Below are 18,464 nucleotides of genomic sequence, written 5' to 3' on the forward strand. Positions count from 1 at the left end.
TTTGAGATCCCTTCCCAAACGCCTTAACGCCCACTCACATCCTGGGCCATCTGATCTCAGGAATTCGCATGATAAGGTGGGGCCAGGTTTCACAATGAACACACCCGAAACGCTGGCTGATTGGGACCCACGCACAGTTTCACACCTTGGCTCAGGCGACTAGAGGATCATCAGGGGGTCCTTTTGTCCCTCTGTGGGGGGTTACTCCCACTAGATTTATATCTGGGACTCTCCACCATTTGACCTTAGAACTGAAGAAGCTTCTCGGATGAGAGGTGAAACGTCTTCAAGCAACTTAAAGAAGTCCAGACGCTTTTCTTTGCAAGCTCCTTTGACAATAAATAATCTCATAAATCCAACCGTCCCTCTTCCACTATGGGCTGGAACCTGCCAGCTCTAAAAGGTGGGATACACCCTGGACAGGCTGCCATGCTAACCGTAGTCATAGAGAGTTAGCTTTAACCAACCTGCCATACATGTCTTTGAACTGTGAGAAGAGACACAAACTTAGCTGTTTATTATTATTATTATTATTATTATTATTTGTTGTTTTCTGATAGGGTAGAGGAGAGATGCCAGACTAAATGTCATTGCATTTTTATAATGACAAAGTCTAACCTATTCTATTATGTGCACATATACCAGCAGTAATTGTAATGCAATCATCGCCTTACAGTTTATAATTGTTGTTAGTCAACAAAAGCAGAAGGACCCGCCCATTCAAACACGGCTCGTTCATTGGTCTAGCCCGTTGTCCGTCACTTCCTGACTCCTTGAATCATGTGACAGATGTTTTTGTTGTATCGTTTCCGCGTTTAGTGAATGTTTTCGCCGCGTCATGTGGCTGTCAGTAACCCAAACCTCTAGCAGGGTCAGGAGTTGAAAGCCTCACACCGACTCCTCCAAACAAATCTTTACCGGAGGTCCGAGGAGTCTCCCAGACGCCGCAGATACACTTCCCGCGGGGCGTTGTTGGAAGAAAGGCTTGGGTCCGGAGGGAGCGATGGCAGACGGGGAACGGTCACCGCTGCTGCCCGATCAGCACGACGGGACCAACGGCTTCTCTCCCGGTACAAGCTCGCACGGATATCTACCGAAACCTCAGAGTAACCTCTGTGTCCTTTTCACATCACCATTCAGAATACGAGCAGTCATTAATAGGCTTCAACAGCGTGGTATTGTAGTTTGTTTTTACCTTTAAAGGTGTCGTGTTGTAAACAAGTGTTAGCTTTCAGGCTAACGTTAGCCGTAAATAGAGACATTATCACACAACTACAGGGGATTCAACCCACACAAAAATTAATTGAAAACCGATTTTAGGGTGATTTACCAAAGCTAATGAGCACCTTTGAGCTGTCAGCGGTCTATAACAGATGTTAGGCATGAAAAACCGGGTGTTTGAAAGGCTTTTCATGTGGGTGAGTTTGATTTGGTGATTTGCATTATGATAAGGGGTCAGAGCTCCCGGCTGTCAGATCACTGTAACAACGCTCTGTGGTTAGTCATTTATCAAGCCTGAACAGCAAAAATCAGCAGGTTCTGATTGTTCTCATGTAAGGATTTGCTGCTTTTCTTTAGTGCATGGTATTGAACATTGAGTTCTGATGAAACAGGCATAAAGTAAAGTAATTTAAAAACTTCGTTTTGGACTTTTAGGGATATCTTAATTGTAAAATTCTCGACCAATACTAGAGATTACAAATAACAATGTGACCAGACCATTTTTGTTGTGTCATTATTTCACTATTGTTGTGGGTTATGTACTTTTTTTCTTGTACCAGGAAAATATTAAAAATCACACAAATTTCCCAAACCTTTGAGTTGTTCCGCTTCAGCGGTTTCACTGATTTATCTGGCATTGCGTCATGAAACAATTGTTTCTCAGTTAGGGGAAAAAACCTGCAAGTCGGTCTAGTGATCACCACAGCCTGCTTCCGATTAATGACTGTGTCGTGCTCATGTGTTTTCAGTCTGTGCTTTGCCACAGGGATTTTTATACATGTTTTAAACATGTTTTGCTTCAGCATCTTCAGTCTGCTGAATGACAAATGTGGGAGCATGTTGGGTTTTTTTCTTCCTTCGCACCACTCTACATCTGAAACCTGGTAGAACCAGTATTTTGGCATTGCTGTGTATTCTCAGGCACATGCAAAAGTAATTTAGTGACTGAAATGGAGAGAAACCACATGATGTCTGGTATCAGGTGGATGGACTGATACTATTTCCCACCTGTAAATACCTCAAAACTAATGGTGTATAAACATTACCTTTTTTTCAGATTGGGCGACGCTCCCATTTCTGGTGTGAGATAATCTGAAAACCAATAACAATCAACCATTTCTTTTCATTTCCTATACAGTATCGATACCAATACGGAGTACTAATCCGTTACCAGCAAAATGCCAATAAGTTGTAATCCACAATGTGAGTGAAGAAACTGGATATTATTTTTTTTATGTGTATGACAAGATCAGGCTTGCCTTGCTGCCTTGCTTTGCTAACTTTAGAAAATAAAATGTGACAAATAAACAAGAATTTAGATTTACTGAATTCTTATCGAGCAGTAAAATGATAAACAAGGAACAAGATGACTGTTCTGTGCATGCCCGATCTCGTCTGAACTTGGAAGCTAAGCAGGGTCGGGGCCTGGTTAGTACGCAGATGGGAGATTTCTTGGAAACTGCAAGCTTTAGGGGCGGCTGTGGTTCAGGAGGTAGAGCAGGTCATCTGTCAGGTTTAATCTCCACCTCCTGTAGTCTCCGTGTCAAAGTATCTTTGGCCTAATTTGTTTTTCATAACTACATCTGGTTTTTTTTACATAATAAAACTCCTAAATGTCATATCCACTGCTTGTAAAAGGGAACTGATTCAAAACAAATAAGGACTCTTATTACTGCAAAATAATGTAGAAATCAAAATTATTTTGCAAAATTACTCCAGTGTGTATTTTGTAAATAAATGTTTACAAAATATACAAATAAATGCAAATATATATACATTTTATTTACATTATACAGTATTAAACATACATTATTAAACCTTTTTATTTCAATCAAGTAGATTTCCGTGAATGGTAAATGGCCTGTATTTGTATAGCATTTTTTTAGTCCCTAAGGACCCTAAAGCGGTTTACACAACCTGTCCTCCACCCATTCACACACACATTCACACACTGGTGATGGCAGCTACATTGTAGCCACAGCCACCCTGGGGCGCACTGACAGAGGCGAGGCTGCCGGACACTGGCGCCACCAGGCCCTCTGACCACCACCAGTAGGCAACGGGTGAAGTGTCTTGCCCAAGGACACAATGACCAAGACTTCCGATTACAAGGCGAACTCCCAACTCTTGAGCCACGATCGTGAACTTTATATGTCAGTTGACTAAATGAAATTAATATAAATACTTTAGCTAAGCCTGTCACAACCTGTAAGGCAAGGAAATTTTATGGTTTGAAGTTAAGGAAAATGATTGTGCTGAAGGACAAAAACCAGAGAACTACTGCAAAGCAGAATGCAATTAATTTTTTTTATGTGAAATTAGTTGATTTTAATAGTCACCGGAAGGAAAAAAAATCGTCATTGAAGTATAACTATGATTAATTGCCGAGAAGCAACTCCATATAATAACTTGCAGAAATAGTATCTCAGTTTCTGGGATTTAAATGAAACGTTTTTTGGTTTTGTTTTGTTTTTTTAACTTGTAAGCTAAAACAATTGTTCTACTTTTCTGTGTGATCATGTCAGACATCACATGTCTGGCTTGTTTGTCTTTTTTCATTGCTCTTATCTCTGCTGTGACTCCAATTTCTCTCTCTCACTTCTCTGGTTGCTTCCTTGTAACTGTGACAGTCACTTGCTTTCTGTGCTTCCTGTATTACACTCACGGAGTTTTGACCCTTAACGGTGTCACACATAGATAACATTATGTTAATCAATATAATTAAACATACAATTTGCTGACCCACACATGAGTCAGTATAAACAAACAGATACACATCTAAATTCTGTTTGTGCACCTACTGTTTGTCTTGACCAAGCACAAAAGTGGTGATATTGTGAGCCAATACTTGTTAATGATAACGGTGTTTACTGAATTGCAGTGCTGTACCATTATACAACAGATTTGAAGAGTGAAAATGCAGAAATTTACCATCAGAAAATAGATGGCTCTTAGAAATACCCCACACAAAAGGGAGAAGCAGTTACACTGATCTATTAAGCCACTAGTTTCCTGATCAGTCTCATCAAGTTATAGTTAAAGATTTTATATATACACCACATAGACAAAAGTACCAGACCACAGATTTTAATCTTTGAATTCCAGTGTTTTTGTCTCACATGTTTCTAAAAGCGCCGAACCAAGCAGTCTGCCTTTACAAATATTTGGTTTGGGAATGGGTCCTTTTAAAGAGCTCACAGAGTAGGACTCTACTACTGCAACAAATTCATTACATTTCTTGCTTTCATTAGGGCTTAGCAGTATAATACCAAAGTGGAAGAGTTTAGGAGCCACGGCAGCTCAGCCTCAAAATGTCAGACCGATGTAAAGAAACAGGGCGGGGTCACCAAGTGCTAAGGTGCATAGAAGGCTCTGCTGACTCATGAACTGCAGTGCTCCAAATCTCATCAGTGCATTAATATCAGCACAGAAACTATGCGCTGGGAGCTTCATGGCATGTGTTCTCATGGCTGAGCAGCTGTAGATGTAATGTGTAGGTGAAGCAGTACTTCAGGCTATATATTTTCTGTATTTTTTATCATAAACAAAAGAAGTTGTTTTATTAGTGTTAATAAATACAGTATTAATAAAACCTCTTCTTCGTCTTCATCAGGTTTTGCTCCGTTCCCCAGCTCAGTGGCACCAGGCGAGCCTCCACCCCCGTACTCCCCACAAGGCAGCCCAGACAGCAGCAGTGCTCCGGTCATCAGCTGCCGGGTTTGTCAGACCTCCATATCTGTGGAGGGCAAGACGCACCAGCATGTGGTGAAGTGCAACATCTGCAATGAAGCTACGGTAAGAGGCAGATACAGAGAACTATATAGTCTTGATGTACCTCAACTACAGAAACAAACAACATTTATTTCCTACAAGCTTAGATTATAATAAATGTTAAGTATATTTAACACAGAAGTCCATTTTCCTCTGCAGGGACTCTTATTTTTATTGTAGCCTTATTTGAGATCCTATGTTGCTGCCTTGTTAAGTTGCTGTATTTTGCTGGTGCTACAAGAACTCAGTGCTTCTGTACACATTTCAAAATAAAAGTCATCTGGCATTGCAGTAGAATAAAACGGTAAACCCTTTCTTAATGGGGCTTTTATTGCGAAGCATTCAATGCTAAACACCACCTACACAGTATTTAAAACTCAATAAAGCAAAGTGGGTCTACATTAATGAGTCAAACACAACAAATGGAAAATGAAGATCTTACTCATTGTAGTTATAACTGGTAATTATAATAACTATAATTAATTAGTTAGAATTAGTAAGGACTTGATGGAAGTGAATGGAGAAAAGCTGCACAGATAAAACAACTTTACCTGTTCGTTTTTAAGCATCTTTATCGTTTTATATGTGTAAAATGACTTATTGATATTAAGTAACTGAACAGTTTGAAGCTTTTTTTTTATGTTAAATAAGACTGGCTGTTAATTGTTCCATCATTATTGGAGGCCCATCTATAAACTGACTATGGGTTGTAATTTGCTTCTTTGTAATTGCCTCAGTCACTAGGAGACTGCCATAGTGTCTCTTAATTTGCATTGATGTCACCAACTTGTCTGCAGATAAGTACTTGCTAAGTGGTAGTGAAACTGATGACATTGACATTCAAAGTAAAATTTCAGCAGTAAGGCCCAACTTTTACTTTGCTTACTGCTTACATCACTTTGTTTCTGGTCTTGATGCTTAGGGCAGTTTTTGCTTCTTGTAAATTTCCACCTGGAGCATGATGGGAAATAATCTCAAAAGGAATTTAGTTGTTGTCTTGCAAATGGTGACCCTGTAAGATCAAGTCATTCCCAATTTTTATATTCTGTGACTTAAAACTCTGACTTGTGGCACACTTTTAGATGTGCCTGACTCTTTTCATTCAAAAAAAAAAAAAAAAGACAGACTGTTATCTGCTTGAAAAATGAAGAAAATGATCTATTAATCCAGAAAAACATTTGACAAGAGTAATTGAAACCAGACTTTGTATACCAAAAAATAGTTAATAGCTTTTTAACATAATAGAAATCTGTACTTGCGTCAGTATTTGTTGGAAAGTTGCATTGGTAAACCACAAAATATCGGCGTTGTTGTAGAGACCCACCTTTTAGCACATCCCAGCACACCCACTCACTTCAAAGAGTTCCTTAGCCCAAACAGGTGGACCGAGGGTCCCTCGTTTCTGCATGAACCTCCAAATAACTGGCCCACAGTTACAGATCTCCATCCTGATGATGATCAGACTGAGTTAAAGAAAGCCTACTTCTTTGGTATTGTCAGTATACCCTCCCATACATACACACCCAGCTTCAGAACGTATCAAGAGCTATTGGATTTCACGGCTCGTTCACTCTCCAACCAAAAGGGTAACATTCCTTCCGCAGCTGATTATCAAACAGCAGAACAAGAAATCCTTCGTCAGGCACAACTGGACAGTTTCGGTGAAGATTTAGCCCGTTTACAGTCAGACAAACCCCTCTCATCTGACAGCCGTCTATTGTGTTTGTCACCAGTGTTGTGCAGGAATTCTGGACTTATCCATGTAGGAGGCCGACTACGGCAAAGCCCAGACTTGGAATTGAATGTCATTCACCCAATAGTACTTGATCCTGCTCATCCAGTGACCAAACTGATCATACAAAATTATGATGACAAACTGAATCATGCTGGTTCCGAAAGACTTTTTGCTGAACTACGTCGGAAATTCTGGATTCTCAGAGGAAGGGAAGCCGTACGCAGGCATCAGTATAGCTGTGTCGCATGTCAGAAATGGAGAGCACAGCCCATCATTCCAAAAATGTCAGACTTGCCTGCTGCTCGTCTTAGGTTATTCAAACCACCTTTCTACTCCACAGGAATAGACTGCTTTGGACCATACAAGGTCAAGACAGGCCGCAGATCGGAGAAAAGGTGGGGAATAATATTCAAATGTCTCACCACTCGGTGTATACATCTTGACCTCCTAAACAGTATGGATACAGACTCCTTCCTCATGGCCCTCCAACGATTCATTTCTCGACGAGGAACACCCCTGGAAATTATATGTGATCAAGGAACTAACTTCAAAGGAGGAGATAAGGAACTACGGGCAGCTTTTAACAACCTTGCTCCGACTCTACAGCCGGTCCTGATGACTAAAAGAATCCATTTCAAATTCAATCCCCCGCATGCACCCCATTTCGGTGGAGCCTGGGAGAGGGAGATACGTTCTGTGAAGAATGCTCTGAAGAGAACCAGTGGTGCACAGATGGTCACTGAAGAGGTCTTAAGAACAGTCCTAATTGAGATTGAAGGCATTCTTAACTCAAAACCCCTAGGCTATGTATCCTCAGACATTGCGGACATTGACCCCGTAACCCCAAACCTTCTCCTTATGGGCCGACATGATTCATCACTCCCCCTGGTATCCTATTCTGATTCTGACCTCCTAGGCCGACGACGATGGCGACATGCACAAATATTGGCAGATCACTTCTGGCGACACTTCATAAGAGACTATCTACCATCCCTCCAAAGAAGACCCAAATGGCAGAAGGAAAAACCAGATCTCACATTGAACTCTGTCGTCATGATTATGGATTCACACCTTCCACGAGCCCTTTGGCCTGTAGGAAGAGTGACGCGCTTGCTGAAAAGCCCAGATGACCACATCAGAACTGTGGAGGTCTTAGTACAGGATAAAACCTATATCCGCCCTGTCTCCTGTCTGATCCCCCTGCCCCCGCTTCCTGACGAAGACTGATCCTGATCATATCAACATATTTCTCACTAGAAATATGGGGGCGGCTGTTGTAGAGACCCACCTTTTAGCACATCCCAGCACACCCACTCACTTCACCAGATGCACCTTGTTTAGTTCTCTCACCTTTGATTGGGTGTGGTGCTTGTCCTTGATTGCACTCACCTGTCACACATTATATGTCACACAGTATATAAGGACTGCATTCACTTTTGGCTCACTCTTTCCGCACTTCCACACGGGGCGGCAGCTGAGGTGAGGTTCTGTTTGGGTTTTTATTTTATGTATTGTTTAAGGTACTGAGTAACTTAAATCTCTGTTTCCTTTCAGCATTGGCAGTCCATGTGTGTCTTTGTTTCCTTCCTTTTTTGCCTTATTTATTTGAGAATAAAAGGAGTACCCTGAAAATAATTCTGCATTAGATGGCTGCTTTTCTTATTCTAACCGGATGAGCCCATGAAGCTGATTGCTTCAGCCCTGAACCTTCCTCCCTTCAAAACAGGCGTGTTGGATTGTCGTTCACTTCTCCTTTTGTCTGATGAAATCAAAAGTAAAACAATTTAAGAACCTCACATTTGGAAAAGCCAACAGCAAATGTTTGAAGTTTCTTATTCTTCTATCTGTGTCTTCACCTCTCTGGTTTCAGCCCATTAAGAATGCTCCTGTTGGAAAGAAGTATGTCCGCTGTCCTTGCAACTGTCTGCTGATCTGCAAAGTGACGTCGCAGAAGATCGCCTGTCCAAGACCGTACTGGTGAGTCAGGAAAAGAAACAGAGGCTGTTTTTAATCCATCTCAGCTTTAACACGTAATCACACCACCTTTTCCAGCCGTTCAACAAAAGCAACCATTACGTGGTGTTAAGAGACTGTTGAAGGTACCCCCTTTTTGCAAAATTTCAGCTTTTGAAAAGTTATAATAATAAAAGCAAAAATTATAAACTCTAGTTATATGACACTTTTATTAACAAACGTTTTTATATTAAAGCCTGAAACAAAATTAAATATGTTTAAAAAAGAATAGAACAGACCAGATTTTATAAAACAGTTCTGGAAACAGCCTGGCATTACTGGCGATTTATGCTTCAAGTGGATATCTATGCTGGGCTACATTATAACCAAAAACCTCTCTGAAGCCCTATGATGTAAGCCGGTGTGCACCTACCTGTAAATGAGGTGCAGCCCAAAGCTGTTATTATTGGTCTTTTCAATACCATTGAGTTCTCCTGTGCATTTCCAGCTACTTTTTAGCCGCAGTTTTTAAATCAATCAGTGAGTTTATAACACTTATCATCTCAATATAAGGAACGATAATTATAGCTTCAGTATTCCCAGCATTTTATTTGTTTCTGTAACACTCACAGCACATACAAAAACCAGGACATGACCTCCCCAGTACACTTAATGGCGTGTTTTGACCCTTCAGTATAAAAATTGGTAAAAGATGTGGTTTGATGACTATTATAATAGCGTCTGGGTTTTTCCAAAGGTAGCTCTAATAAGCTGTTTATACAGAAATCAACCTCACTAACCTCTGATGCAGACGTGGTCATTTTGTTCTATAAGCAGGCTTGAAGTATGAAACTACTCCGAAAAGAGAAGCAAGTTTACTCCACATAGGTAAACCGTAAATCTTTCCATCTTGAAGTCTTGATTTTTGCCCTGACGGCAACATAATGTTCAGAAATCTCAGGCTCACGGCTGAACGAGCCTCCTGGTCTTCCTCGTCTCGCGTCTTCATCCACTAAGGTTTAGCAGAATGACGACCTGACATCGGTCAGACTGGAATATTTCCTGCTGCTGTCATCTTCCATTACTGCTGATTAAGTCTGTATCCAGTACTTTTTCAGTGTAAGCTGCTCTAAAGGCTTTTGGTGTCAGCTCTGAGAGAACAAACAGAGATTAATGAGTTAGTTAGGTGTGTTGAGCCGAAAGTCATGAAGGTGGACCTCTTCTTCATATTTTGATTTTCAGTGTTTTAGTTTAAAATTGGCTCTTGGTGTCTCATTTTTAAACCAACTAACAAATCATGATCCAGGGATGTCAAACATAAGGTCTGGGGGGCCAGAATTCTGCTGGCAGAAACTTTGGAGAAAGTGAAGGAGGACATAAAATTTGGGGTTTTACAGTTTTACAGCTTTTCCTACTCATAAAGACCTCCCCCATGGCCATACATACTATTCATTAATATCGCTTAAATAACAAAAAAGTTCCTGTTTGGTTTTTGGTTTTGTGTTTGTTCCCCACTATTTCTGTCTATAATGAAATTTTTGATTTGGACAGTGGGTCTGCAGTTAAAAACTGGTACTATTGTGAATTAACAAAAACTAAATATATATAGGTAAATAAAATATAGGTCAGTCTGAGTAATGAACTACCGAACAATTAGAAAACAAAAAAACCCTAAACATTTATTTATTACAGTTCAAGCTGAAAGAGTTGTTCTTTGCTACAGAAACATCTCTTTATCCTGCGAAAACCTGAGAGGTACTGGTGAAAAAGTGATTAAATGTGTAGCTACACCTCTTTGCACTGGATAAAATGCAAGTTTCCTCAGTCCAGCCCTCTTAAGATCACATACAGAGGGCTTTATGTCACCTATAATGTGAAATGAACTTTACATTCCTTTTCTAGGTTGTCTCACCGAGATTTTATGTTTTTTTTTAATTTTTTTTATTGGTCATTCCAGATTAAGTCCAAGTGAAATTCCCGCCTGACACTCTTAATCAGCTGGGGACTTTTTGTACAGTAACTTTAGTATATTTCCTCATTTGTTTATTTACTATAATCACTTCCAGTTACAGTTTTTCCAAGTCACACACCTTCATAGTACACAGAGCTGGCTTTAAATTTTTCAACTTTAGGTTCACACCCTTTTTTAAAAAGCTAAAAAGGTGCTTTTTGGACAAACTTTGAAATAAGCAGTAAAGGCTGTTCACATGGGTTTATGTTAAATCAGTGTTTTCTGTTCCCCGGCAGTAAACGCATCATCAACCTAGGTCCAGTCCACATTGGAGGGGACAGTCCTGAACCGCGGCGTCAGCCTGTTGGCATCAGAGTCATCTGTGGACACTGCTCCAACACATTCCTGGTAAAAGTCACACACTCACATGGCTTATATTACAGCTGACAGTGCCAGTTTTACTTCTTTATGCATTTATTTACTGACATCTACAGAATTATTTGCCAATGTACTCTTCTGCTTTACCCCCTGATAGAGAACTGTAATATATGCACACACTGACCTTTTCATTTCCTCTCTCTTAGTGGACAGAGTTTTCAGCCCGCACTTTAGCTCGATGTCCCCACTGCCGAAAAGTGTGAGTATGTCAGATGTTCACTTTCTGTGTGTGAGGAAGGTAAATAAGTGTTTTGCATTTATAATTTGAATTATTATTTTTTGACTGTCTCTCGGTTTGATTTCCAGCTCTTCTATTGGTTGGCGGTACCCCAGAAGGAGGAGCCTGCTATGCTTCCTGCTGTTTTTAATCCTCGCCGTCTCCACAGCAGGACTTTTGGTGTGTATTTGTGGGCGAAGATGTTGGAGTGATGTTAACTTTTAAACTGTTGGTCGATCAAATTGTATCCTTTTTTTAAAGATGATGATTAGGATGCCAAAAGCCAAATCGTTTAACCAGCAGACGTCCTACTGCTGGAAATTTTAGGCGAAAATAAACTCAATAGCCATTTTATTATGTAAACATAAACTTATTATGTAATACTCTTTAGCCTTCAAAGCGGCCTTAACTCTTCATAACATAGATTTAACAAGCTATCAGTTAAAAACACTTCTATCTGCTTCAAGGTTCAACATGTTGTGTGCTCAGAGGTGCTCATTTATATACTTAACGAGTGATTATCTGGGTTTCTGTTCCCTTCCTGACTACTCAAAACAGTCTGGCCATTCTCTGACCTCTGACAAAGAAGCGTTTTCTTCCACAGACCTTAAGCAAACTGGATATTTCCTCTTTTTCACATCATTCTCTGTAAACCAGAGATGGCCATGTGGGAAAATCCCAGTAGACCAGCAGTTCTTCAACAACCATGACACATTCAAAGTCACTGTCATCACCTTTCTTCCTCATTCTGGTTCTCAGTTTAAATTTCAGCAGATTATCGTAACTATGTCTACATGCCTAAATGCAGTGCTCTGCTGCCATGTGATTGGCTGATTAGATATTTGCCTCTCACCATTTAATTTTGGTTATCACCTTTTATTCATTGTAACTATTACTGTTAATAATTAATAAATTAACTGTTATTGCTGTACTTTAATATTTTATATAACCTAATTGTAAACTCTACTTTTGCACAAAAGGCAGATTCACAGATGCTCTTTTTGTTCACCTTTATATAAGTGACAACAAAAAAATTGTTTACTCTGTCTTTATTTACACCACCAGCAGTTACATTAAGAAAGAAACATGATTGTTATTCATTTCAAAGAGAAATAACTTAAAGTAGATCACACACTGCTCAGATGGCTTCAGAAAAGCCTTAATTCTCAACAATTTTTAGGTAATTTGGATGACATTTTTCAAGTCACACAAAGCGAAACATCATACAAAAGGTCACAAAAGAGAAAAGAGGCGCAGCACTAGCACAATAAGCAATAATATCATTGTAATTGTTCATAATTGTGTTCAATTTATACCCAAAGTTGCAAAGCAGCAGTGATGTTGCATGTTATCCCTTCATGTGTCCTTTAGTCAGCATGAGCTTTCATTAAGTATTCCCTTCGAAAAGCTGACAATTTAAACATGGTGTAGATTAGATTGAATCCACATATATAGTCGTGGTGGCGTGTGGTTAATATGTATTTTATTTTGCTGATTTTGTGGCTTCATTGAATGTTCACTACAGTAAATAATTATTTGTGAGGTGCAATTGCTAACTGGAATCACAAGTTGCCACTTTCAAAATAAAACATAAATTGAGAATTTTATATGACCAAAATCATTGAAAAATTTTTAAAAACGTCTTCTGTTTGCTTCTGTGTTCAGGTCGGTACCTGGAAGCCCGCCAAGAGCTCAAAAGGGATCTACGTGTCATGGGTGCTCCTGCTCCTGCTCACTTTGTTCACCATGGCCAGAACAATCTACTGGAAGTGTCTAAAAATTAGCGAACCCTTATCCAATGTCACATAGAGGGAGAAAGAGGGTGAGGAAGGTGAGGAGGCTGGTGTATGAGGAGGAGACATTTAAAATAAGAAAGTAAAGCATTAGATCTCAAGTGAGGAAAACAGTAAGTCCTGACATCAACGAGGGAAGAAAAGATGGGGGAACAGTAGATATAAAGAAGGAAGGTTAAAGAAGAAAAGGTTTTTTAACATGTTAAAAACATCAAGTTCCTACAAAATTGGGTTAGAAAATATAAACATACACAGAGGCAAAATTCACATAATTCAGTTAAATTGCAGAGCTGCATGTGATTGTGACTGTGATTTTTGAGAGATCCGTACATTTTAAGCAACAGTAGATAAGGACACTCCTAGAGTGCAGTACTCCACCAAGGGCAATACTTTATCTTGGAGTTTAAAAATAAAAGTAATGTAAAGTTTTAAAGGTTCCTTCTTTTGCCAATCCTGTACTGCTCTGCCAACAGCAATGACGATCTCTGTTAAAAAAAAAAGACTTCTAGAACATCTAGGCATTAATTCAAACATGAGGCTGAACTTTTGCGCAGATTACCATGTTTTCCACTGAAGAGGTCCTTCATTGTTTGCCAAGACCATAAGCATGATTATGGAAATCAAAAATGTATTCACTTTGTTATTCCTGACTAAAATGTCTCAAGTAAATGAAACCCCAAATAACCGATCTGGTTAAAGAGAATATTCTATTTGCCTAAAACGCTTGTGGATGGTAGCCAAAAAGATCCTCTATGCAAGAGAAAAAAAAACCTAAAATACAATGTGGACTGAAGGGGGTGTTTTAATTATAAGAATAGTAGTAATCAGACTGGGTAGATCAGGCAGAATAATTTAGTAGTTAACTTTTTTTGCCAGCAACCAGAGGAGCCTACGTTCCCAAATTTGCTTTTAAATTGATCCAAAATGGAGCAGAACCAGTAGACGCTTCTCTTATTAAAGGACTAGTGTGATATTTTAAGTGAGACTGTGCACTTTGAAAATTGGGCAAGAAGACTGATATTGCTCATGTCTGTGTGATAAATAAGAATTTCAAGAATTTACAATGAGCATATCTTACTTTACCGTAGCATAGCTTTGTGTAAATGTAAATGAAATGCTGAAAAAGATTAAATTAAAAGTTGATGTTGTGCAGGGTATTAAGTGTAGGATTATTTGTTTACTATCATTTTTTTGGTAGCCTTGCATATAGCCGAGCTAGCTGTTTGCGTGTGTTTCCTCTCTTTATGCTAAGCTAGAGCTAGCCAAGCTATTTTTTTTTCTTTATTTGAAGCACTGACAGGAGACTGGCATCGATCAACAGCAAATTATTCTGTTTAAGGCCCCAGTCACACAGGATGGCACACCAGTTGGCAGCCACCTGGCAATGACTGGCCCAAAAGGAGTTGGCAAGTGGTTGCTGGAGGTTGCTTAGTGAAATTTATGCTGTGTTATCTACTCCACTAGTGTTAGTGGAACTTGCAAAAGTGCAACACACTCCAGAAAGAGGCCTTGCACTGTCAAAATAGAAGTTGTGGGTTTTGAAACATATTTGTTTCAGTGCTAAGCTTTTACTTTGAAGGGGAAAGGTCTCTGTTTTTGGGGTGTCATACGTTCGCATGGTTCACGAATGCTTGTCAAGTAGTTTATGAGATTTTGCGGAAGTCAATCTCTCCCGGGTATACTAGAGGAAACTGCAGTGATCTGTTAGTAGCCACTAGGAGATTTTTGGTCCAGCAGCCTGTTTGCGACTGATTTCACCCAGCACCTCCAGGACAGGAGGTTGCCGGGGGGGTGACAGACTGGTCTGTAGGCCTATGTGACAGAGGCCTAAACAAATTAAAGATGAATTATGCACAATGAATGAAAGTCTCAAAGCAAACAGTTTTTTATAATGTTTCAATGTTTAATAACAAATCCACGACCAAACTATGAGAAGTACTTAAAGGACCTTAATTACAATATAAAGGCAGATGGCATCCGAAGGAACCATGTGGATTAATCATTAAATTTAAACTTTTAAATGTGTTTGCTGAGGGACAAATTATGGTGTGAGTTAAAATTGTATGTAAAAAGTGCTTTTAATGCATACAAATGAAATTATGGAACAAGCAAACCAGTGGAGACTGATATGAAGAGGGAAGTTAAGTTGTAGCTAATAAAGGCTTCACATGAGGAAATGATTATGGAGGGGCATTAACCTGAGATTAAATAGCATATGTTTCCTTTTATTTTTTTGTCATGTTGTGTAGTAGCACATCAGCATTCTTATCAGATCTTAGACAGGGTGTTTGGAGCATTTGATGTGATTTATTTTTTTTCTGTATTTGTTTTAACACCAGCTTTATTTTGTAATGATTCATGTCAGAGAAACTCAAAGTTTTTGTTTGATGAAAGGATGGCATGTTTGAATTTAGTGACAGAGCTTTGATATGTGTGTACTGTTCATATTCTTCAAAGTTGTCTTTGAATCACAGGTTTAAAACACTTGATCCACACGCAGGTTATTTTATTTATTTATCTGTTTTATTTGAATCAAACTACTTTCTCTGACATTCTAGTAGAACCTGTTAGAGTGTCCGTTTCTCCGTGGAAGTGCAAATATATCCAGTGGATGTTGATTATTTTAGACTGTACAGAATTGTCAAAGCTGTCTCTTCCCCCTCATGGCTGATTAATGTAAGTACCTGCTGACTGTGAAACATGTTGCACTACATTGTACAGATGAGCAACTCCTGTATCTTTGTTTCAATGTTATCCTGGTGGATGGAGTTGTTTTGTTTTTGGGTGGGGGGGGGATGCAAAACTAAGTAATACTTTTAACAACTTCCTCTGACTCCAATGTGCCTCTTATTTATTTACATATATCAGCTATTAATAATATGTGTCTCTCTTTGTCACAGAAAGTTATCAGAGTATTTAGGATGCATCGTAATGTCTTAAATACCTGTGAAACTTTTATAGTTTATGTTAGTTTCTTTTTATGGGGGCATATGGCTTATGAACCGAATGCCACACCACAGCATTTACAGTTGAATCTGATTTGCATGCCCATTCCTGGTTTACACTGTATATGTATTTTGTGGTTTTCTAGTCATACTGGCCACTCAGTCAAATTTCAGAACTGCCTCAATTCTTGATGACGTAGATTCAACAAGGTGCTAGAAACATTCCTCAAAAATCTTTGGTCCACGTTGACATGACATCATCACACAATTGCTACAGATTTCTCAGACATACATCCACGATGGGAATCTCCCGAAGGTGCTCTGTTGGGTTGAGATCTGGTGACCGGAGGAGACTTGAGTACCATAAACTCACTGTCATGCTCAAGAAACCACTTTGAGTTCCAACCAGCCAGCAGAAGATGGATACACTGTGGTCATGAAGGCATGGACATGGTTAGCCATCAAGGAGGCTGGGGTGTTTAAACAAAGCTCACTGGTACCAAATTCTGACCCTACTATTATCTGTGTCCAGGTTTGGTGAGCTCCTGTGAATAGAAGTAAATGGCCTGCATTTGTATAGCGCTTTTCTAGTCCCTAAGGACCCCAAAGCGCTTCACACTACATTCAGTCATTCACCCATTCACACACTGGCGATGGCAAGCTACATTATAGCCACAGCTGCCCTGGGGCGCACTGACAGAGGCGAGGCTGCCGGACACTGGCGCCACCGGGCCCTCTGACCACCACCAGTAGGCAAACATGGGGTTAGTATCTTGCCCAAGGATATTTGGCATGCAGCCAGGAGGCAGCCTGGGATCGAACCACCGACCTTCTGATTAGTGGCTGACCTGCTCTGTCACCTGAGCTACAGCCACCCACTGTAGTAGCATCAGTTTCCTGCTCTTCATGTTCTGGCTCACAGAAGCGACACCTGGTGTGGTCTTCTGCTGCTCTAGTCCACCTGCTTTAAGTTTTGCCTGAAGAGATGCTATTCTGCATACTTTACTTGTAATTAGTGCTTATTTGAGTTTCTTTTGCCTTCCAATTGACTCAATCTGGCGATGTTCCTCAGCAATTTTAGACCACTTTGTGTTTAGAGTAACTTCATTCACCTTTCTTCCCTGTTCTGATGCTTGACGTGAACTTAAGAAGATCGTCATATCATTATGTGATTGGATAATGAGACAGTTAAATTATACAGGAGCAGATTAATGGCCAGAATAAAATATTTGATGCTTCAGCTGATTGTTAATATTGATACACCAGTTTTCATCAGTATAAGAGAACAAAAAAAGTCAAGCATCAGCTGACAGTAGTCTAGAAACACAGCAACAGTTTCATGTCAGTAATAAATGTATTCGTTTTATTGGTTAGTTTTATTGAAGTAATAAACTCTTGGACTTTGACAAAACTTTATGCACATTCGAACTTTATTCTCTATGCAGAACCAGTTCGAAAATTGTTTGATAAGCAACCATCGAGAATGAATCGAACAATTGCTTCTATTAACTTAAATTAAAAGCCTACATTAAACAGACGGATAGATGAATGGATATTTATGAAAGGTATGCTAAAAAACAAAACTTGTTCAATGCATACAAATAATAAGACCATGTTATGTATTTAACACAGAACGCCACAAGAGGTCAGAAGAGCAGTATCTTTAAGTTAAATCTGCTGTCTTTAAAGCATTACCTTGACTGTGTGTTAAAAAAGAAATGTATTGCCTGGAAATATTGGTTGCCATTGGTTTGTCTGATATTCTACATCATAGTTACCCCAAAGGTTCATTCTGTTCATCTGGACGTAGTGTTTTCAGTGGGAGAAACGTTTCGTCACTCATCCAAGTGACTTCTTCAGTCTCAGCTGACTGCAGGTTTCTCCAAATCTTATAAACAGTACATTTGCATAATGACTGAAACCAGCCCACTGAAGGAACAATGGGCTGGGAGGTCAGTTCCTTAATCTTAATAATGCAGATTCTCATGACTATTGATCAGCAACCACTGACCAAAACCCACTGATCAATGGCCATGAGTACCTTGAGTACCATTCACAGAGAGTTGGGGAATGGCTGCAATCGCAGCATTGTAAGACGGCGAAAGATGTACCCTTAGGCCCCCTCCTCGATTCAGAGATGGTCTTAGATGGTCAGAGAGGTATAAAATAATGGCGTACTGATCATGATAAGAAGTCCATTTGTAGACATACAGATATATGGTGATTCTTGCTTGTGTTATTTCTAAAAACACTAAACAAAAACCCAGCCTGTGATAAACGTAGAAGTCCTTAGTATATTTGATGATGCCAAAACTTTGTATAATACAATAATACTATACAGTGATCCAGCTACACTTATAGACAAGCTATAAATAATGTAATATGTGAGTCTATTTATTTCTATTTATAGCAGTTATTATTCATCTTAACTTGCATATTA

At 39.4% G+C, this 18,464-nt stretch overlaps 1 protein-coding gene across 1 annotated transcript; it reads left to right on the plus strand.

Annotated features, from left to right (window-relative positions):
- The first annotated feature begins 797 nt into the window (after positions 1 to 797).
- Positions 798 to 15,905, plus strand: LOC308405735 (type I phosphatidylinositol 4,5-bisphosphate 4-phosphatase-B-like). Its single transcript, XM_080896456.1, has 7 exons — positions 798 to 1,070; positions 4,835 to 5,016; positions 8,598 to 8,704; positions 10,928 to 11,039; positions 11,216 to 11,268; positions 11,376 to 11,466; positions 12,952 to 15,905. The coding sequence occupies exons 1-7, from the start codon at positions 1,004 to 1,006 to the stop codon at positions 13,093 to 13,095; spliced, it is 756 nt and encodes a 251-aa protein (XP_080752582.1). The 5' UTR covers positions 798 to 1,003; the 3' UTR covers positions 13,096 to 15,905.
- The last annotated feature ends 2,559 nt before the right edge of the window (positions 15,906 to 18,464 follow it).

The sequence above is a fragment of the Rhamphochromis sp. 'chilingali' genome (genome assembly GCF_963969265.1).
Source record: "Rhamphochromis sp. 'chilingali' genome assembly, chromosome: 1".
NCBI lineage: Eukaryota > Metazoa > Chordata > Actinopteri > Cichliformes > Cichlidae > Rhamphochromis > Rhamphochromis sp. 'chilingali'.

What these genes read in the sequence shown, in the direction of transcription:
- LOC308405735 (XM_080896456.1), top strand. Translation starts at nt 1,004, where the DNA reads ATGGCAGACGGGGAACGGTCACCGCTGCTGCCCGATCAGCACGACGGG. An exon ending in GCCTGTCCAAGACCGTACTG is followed by an intron (nt 8,705 to 10,927) that starts GTGAGTCAGGAA and finishes GTTCCCCGGCAG; the next exon opens with TAAACGCATCATCAACCTAG. An exon ending in TCTCCACAGCAGGACTTTTG is followed by an intron (nt 11,467 to 12,951) that starts GTGTGTATTTGT and finishes TTCTGTGTTCAG; the next exon opens with GTCGGTACCTGGAAGCCCGC.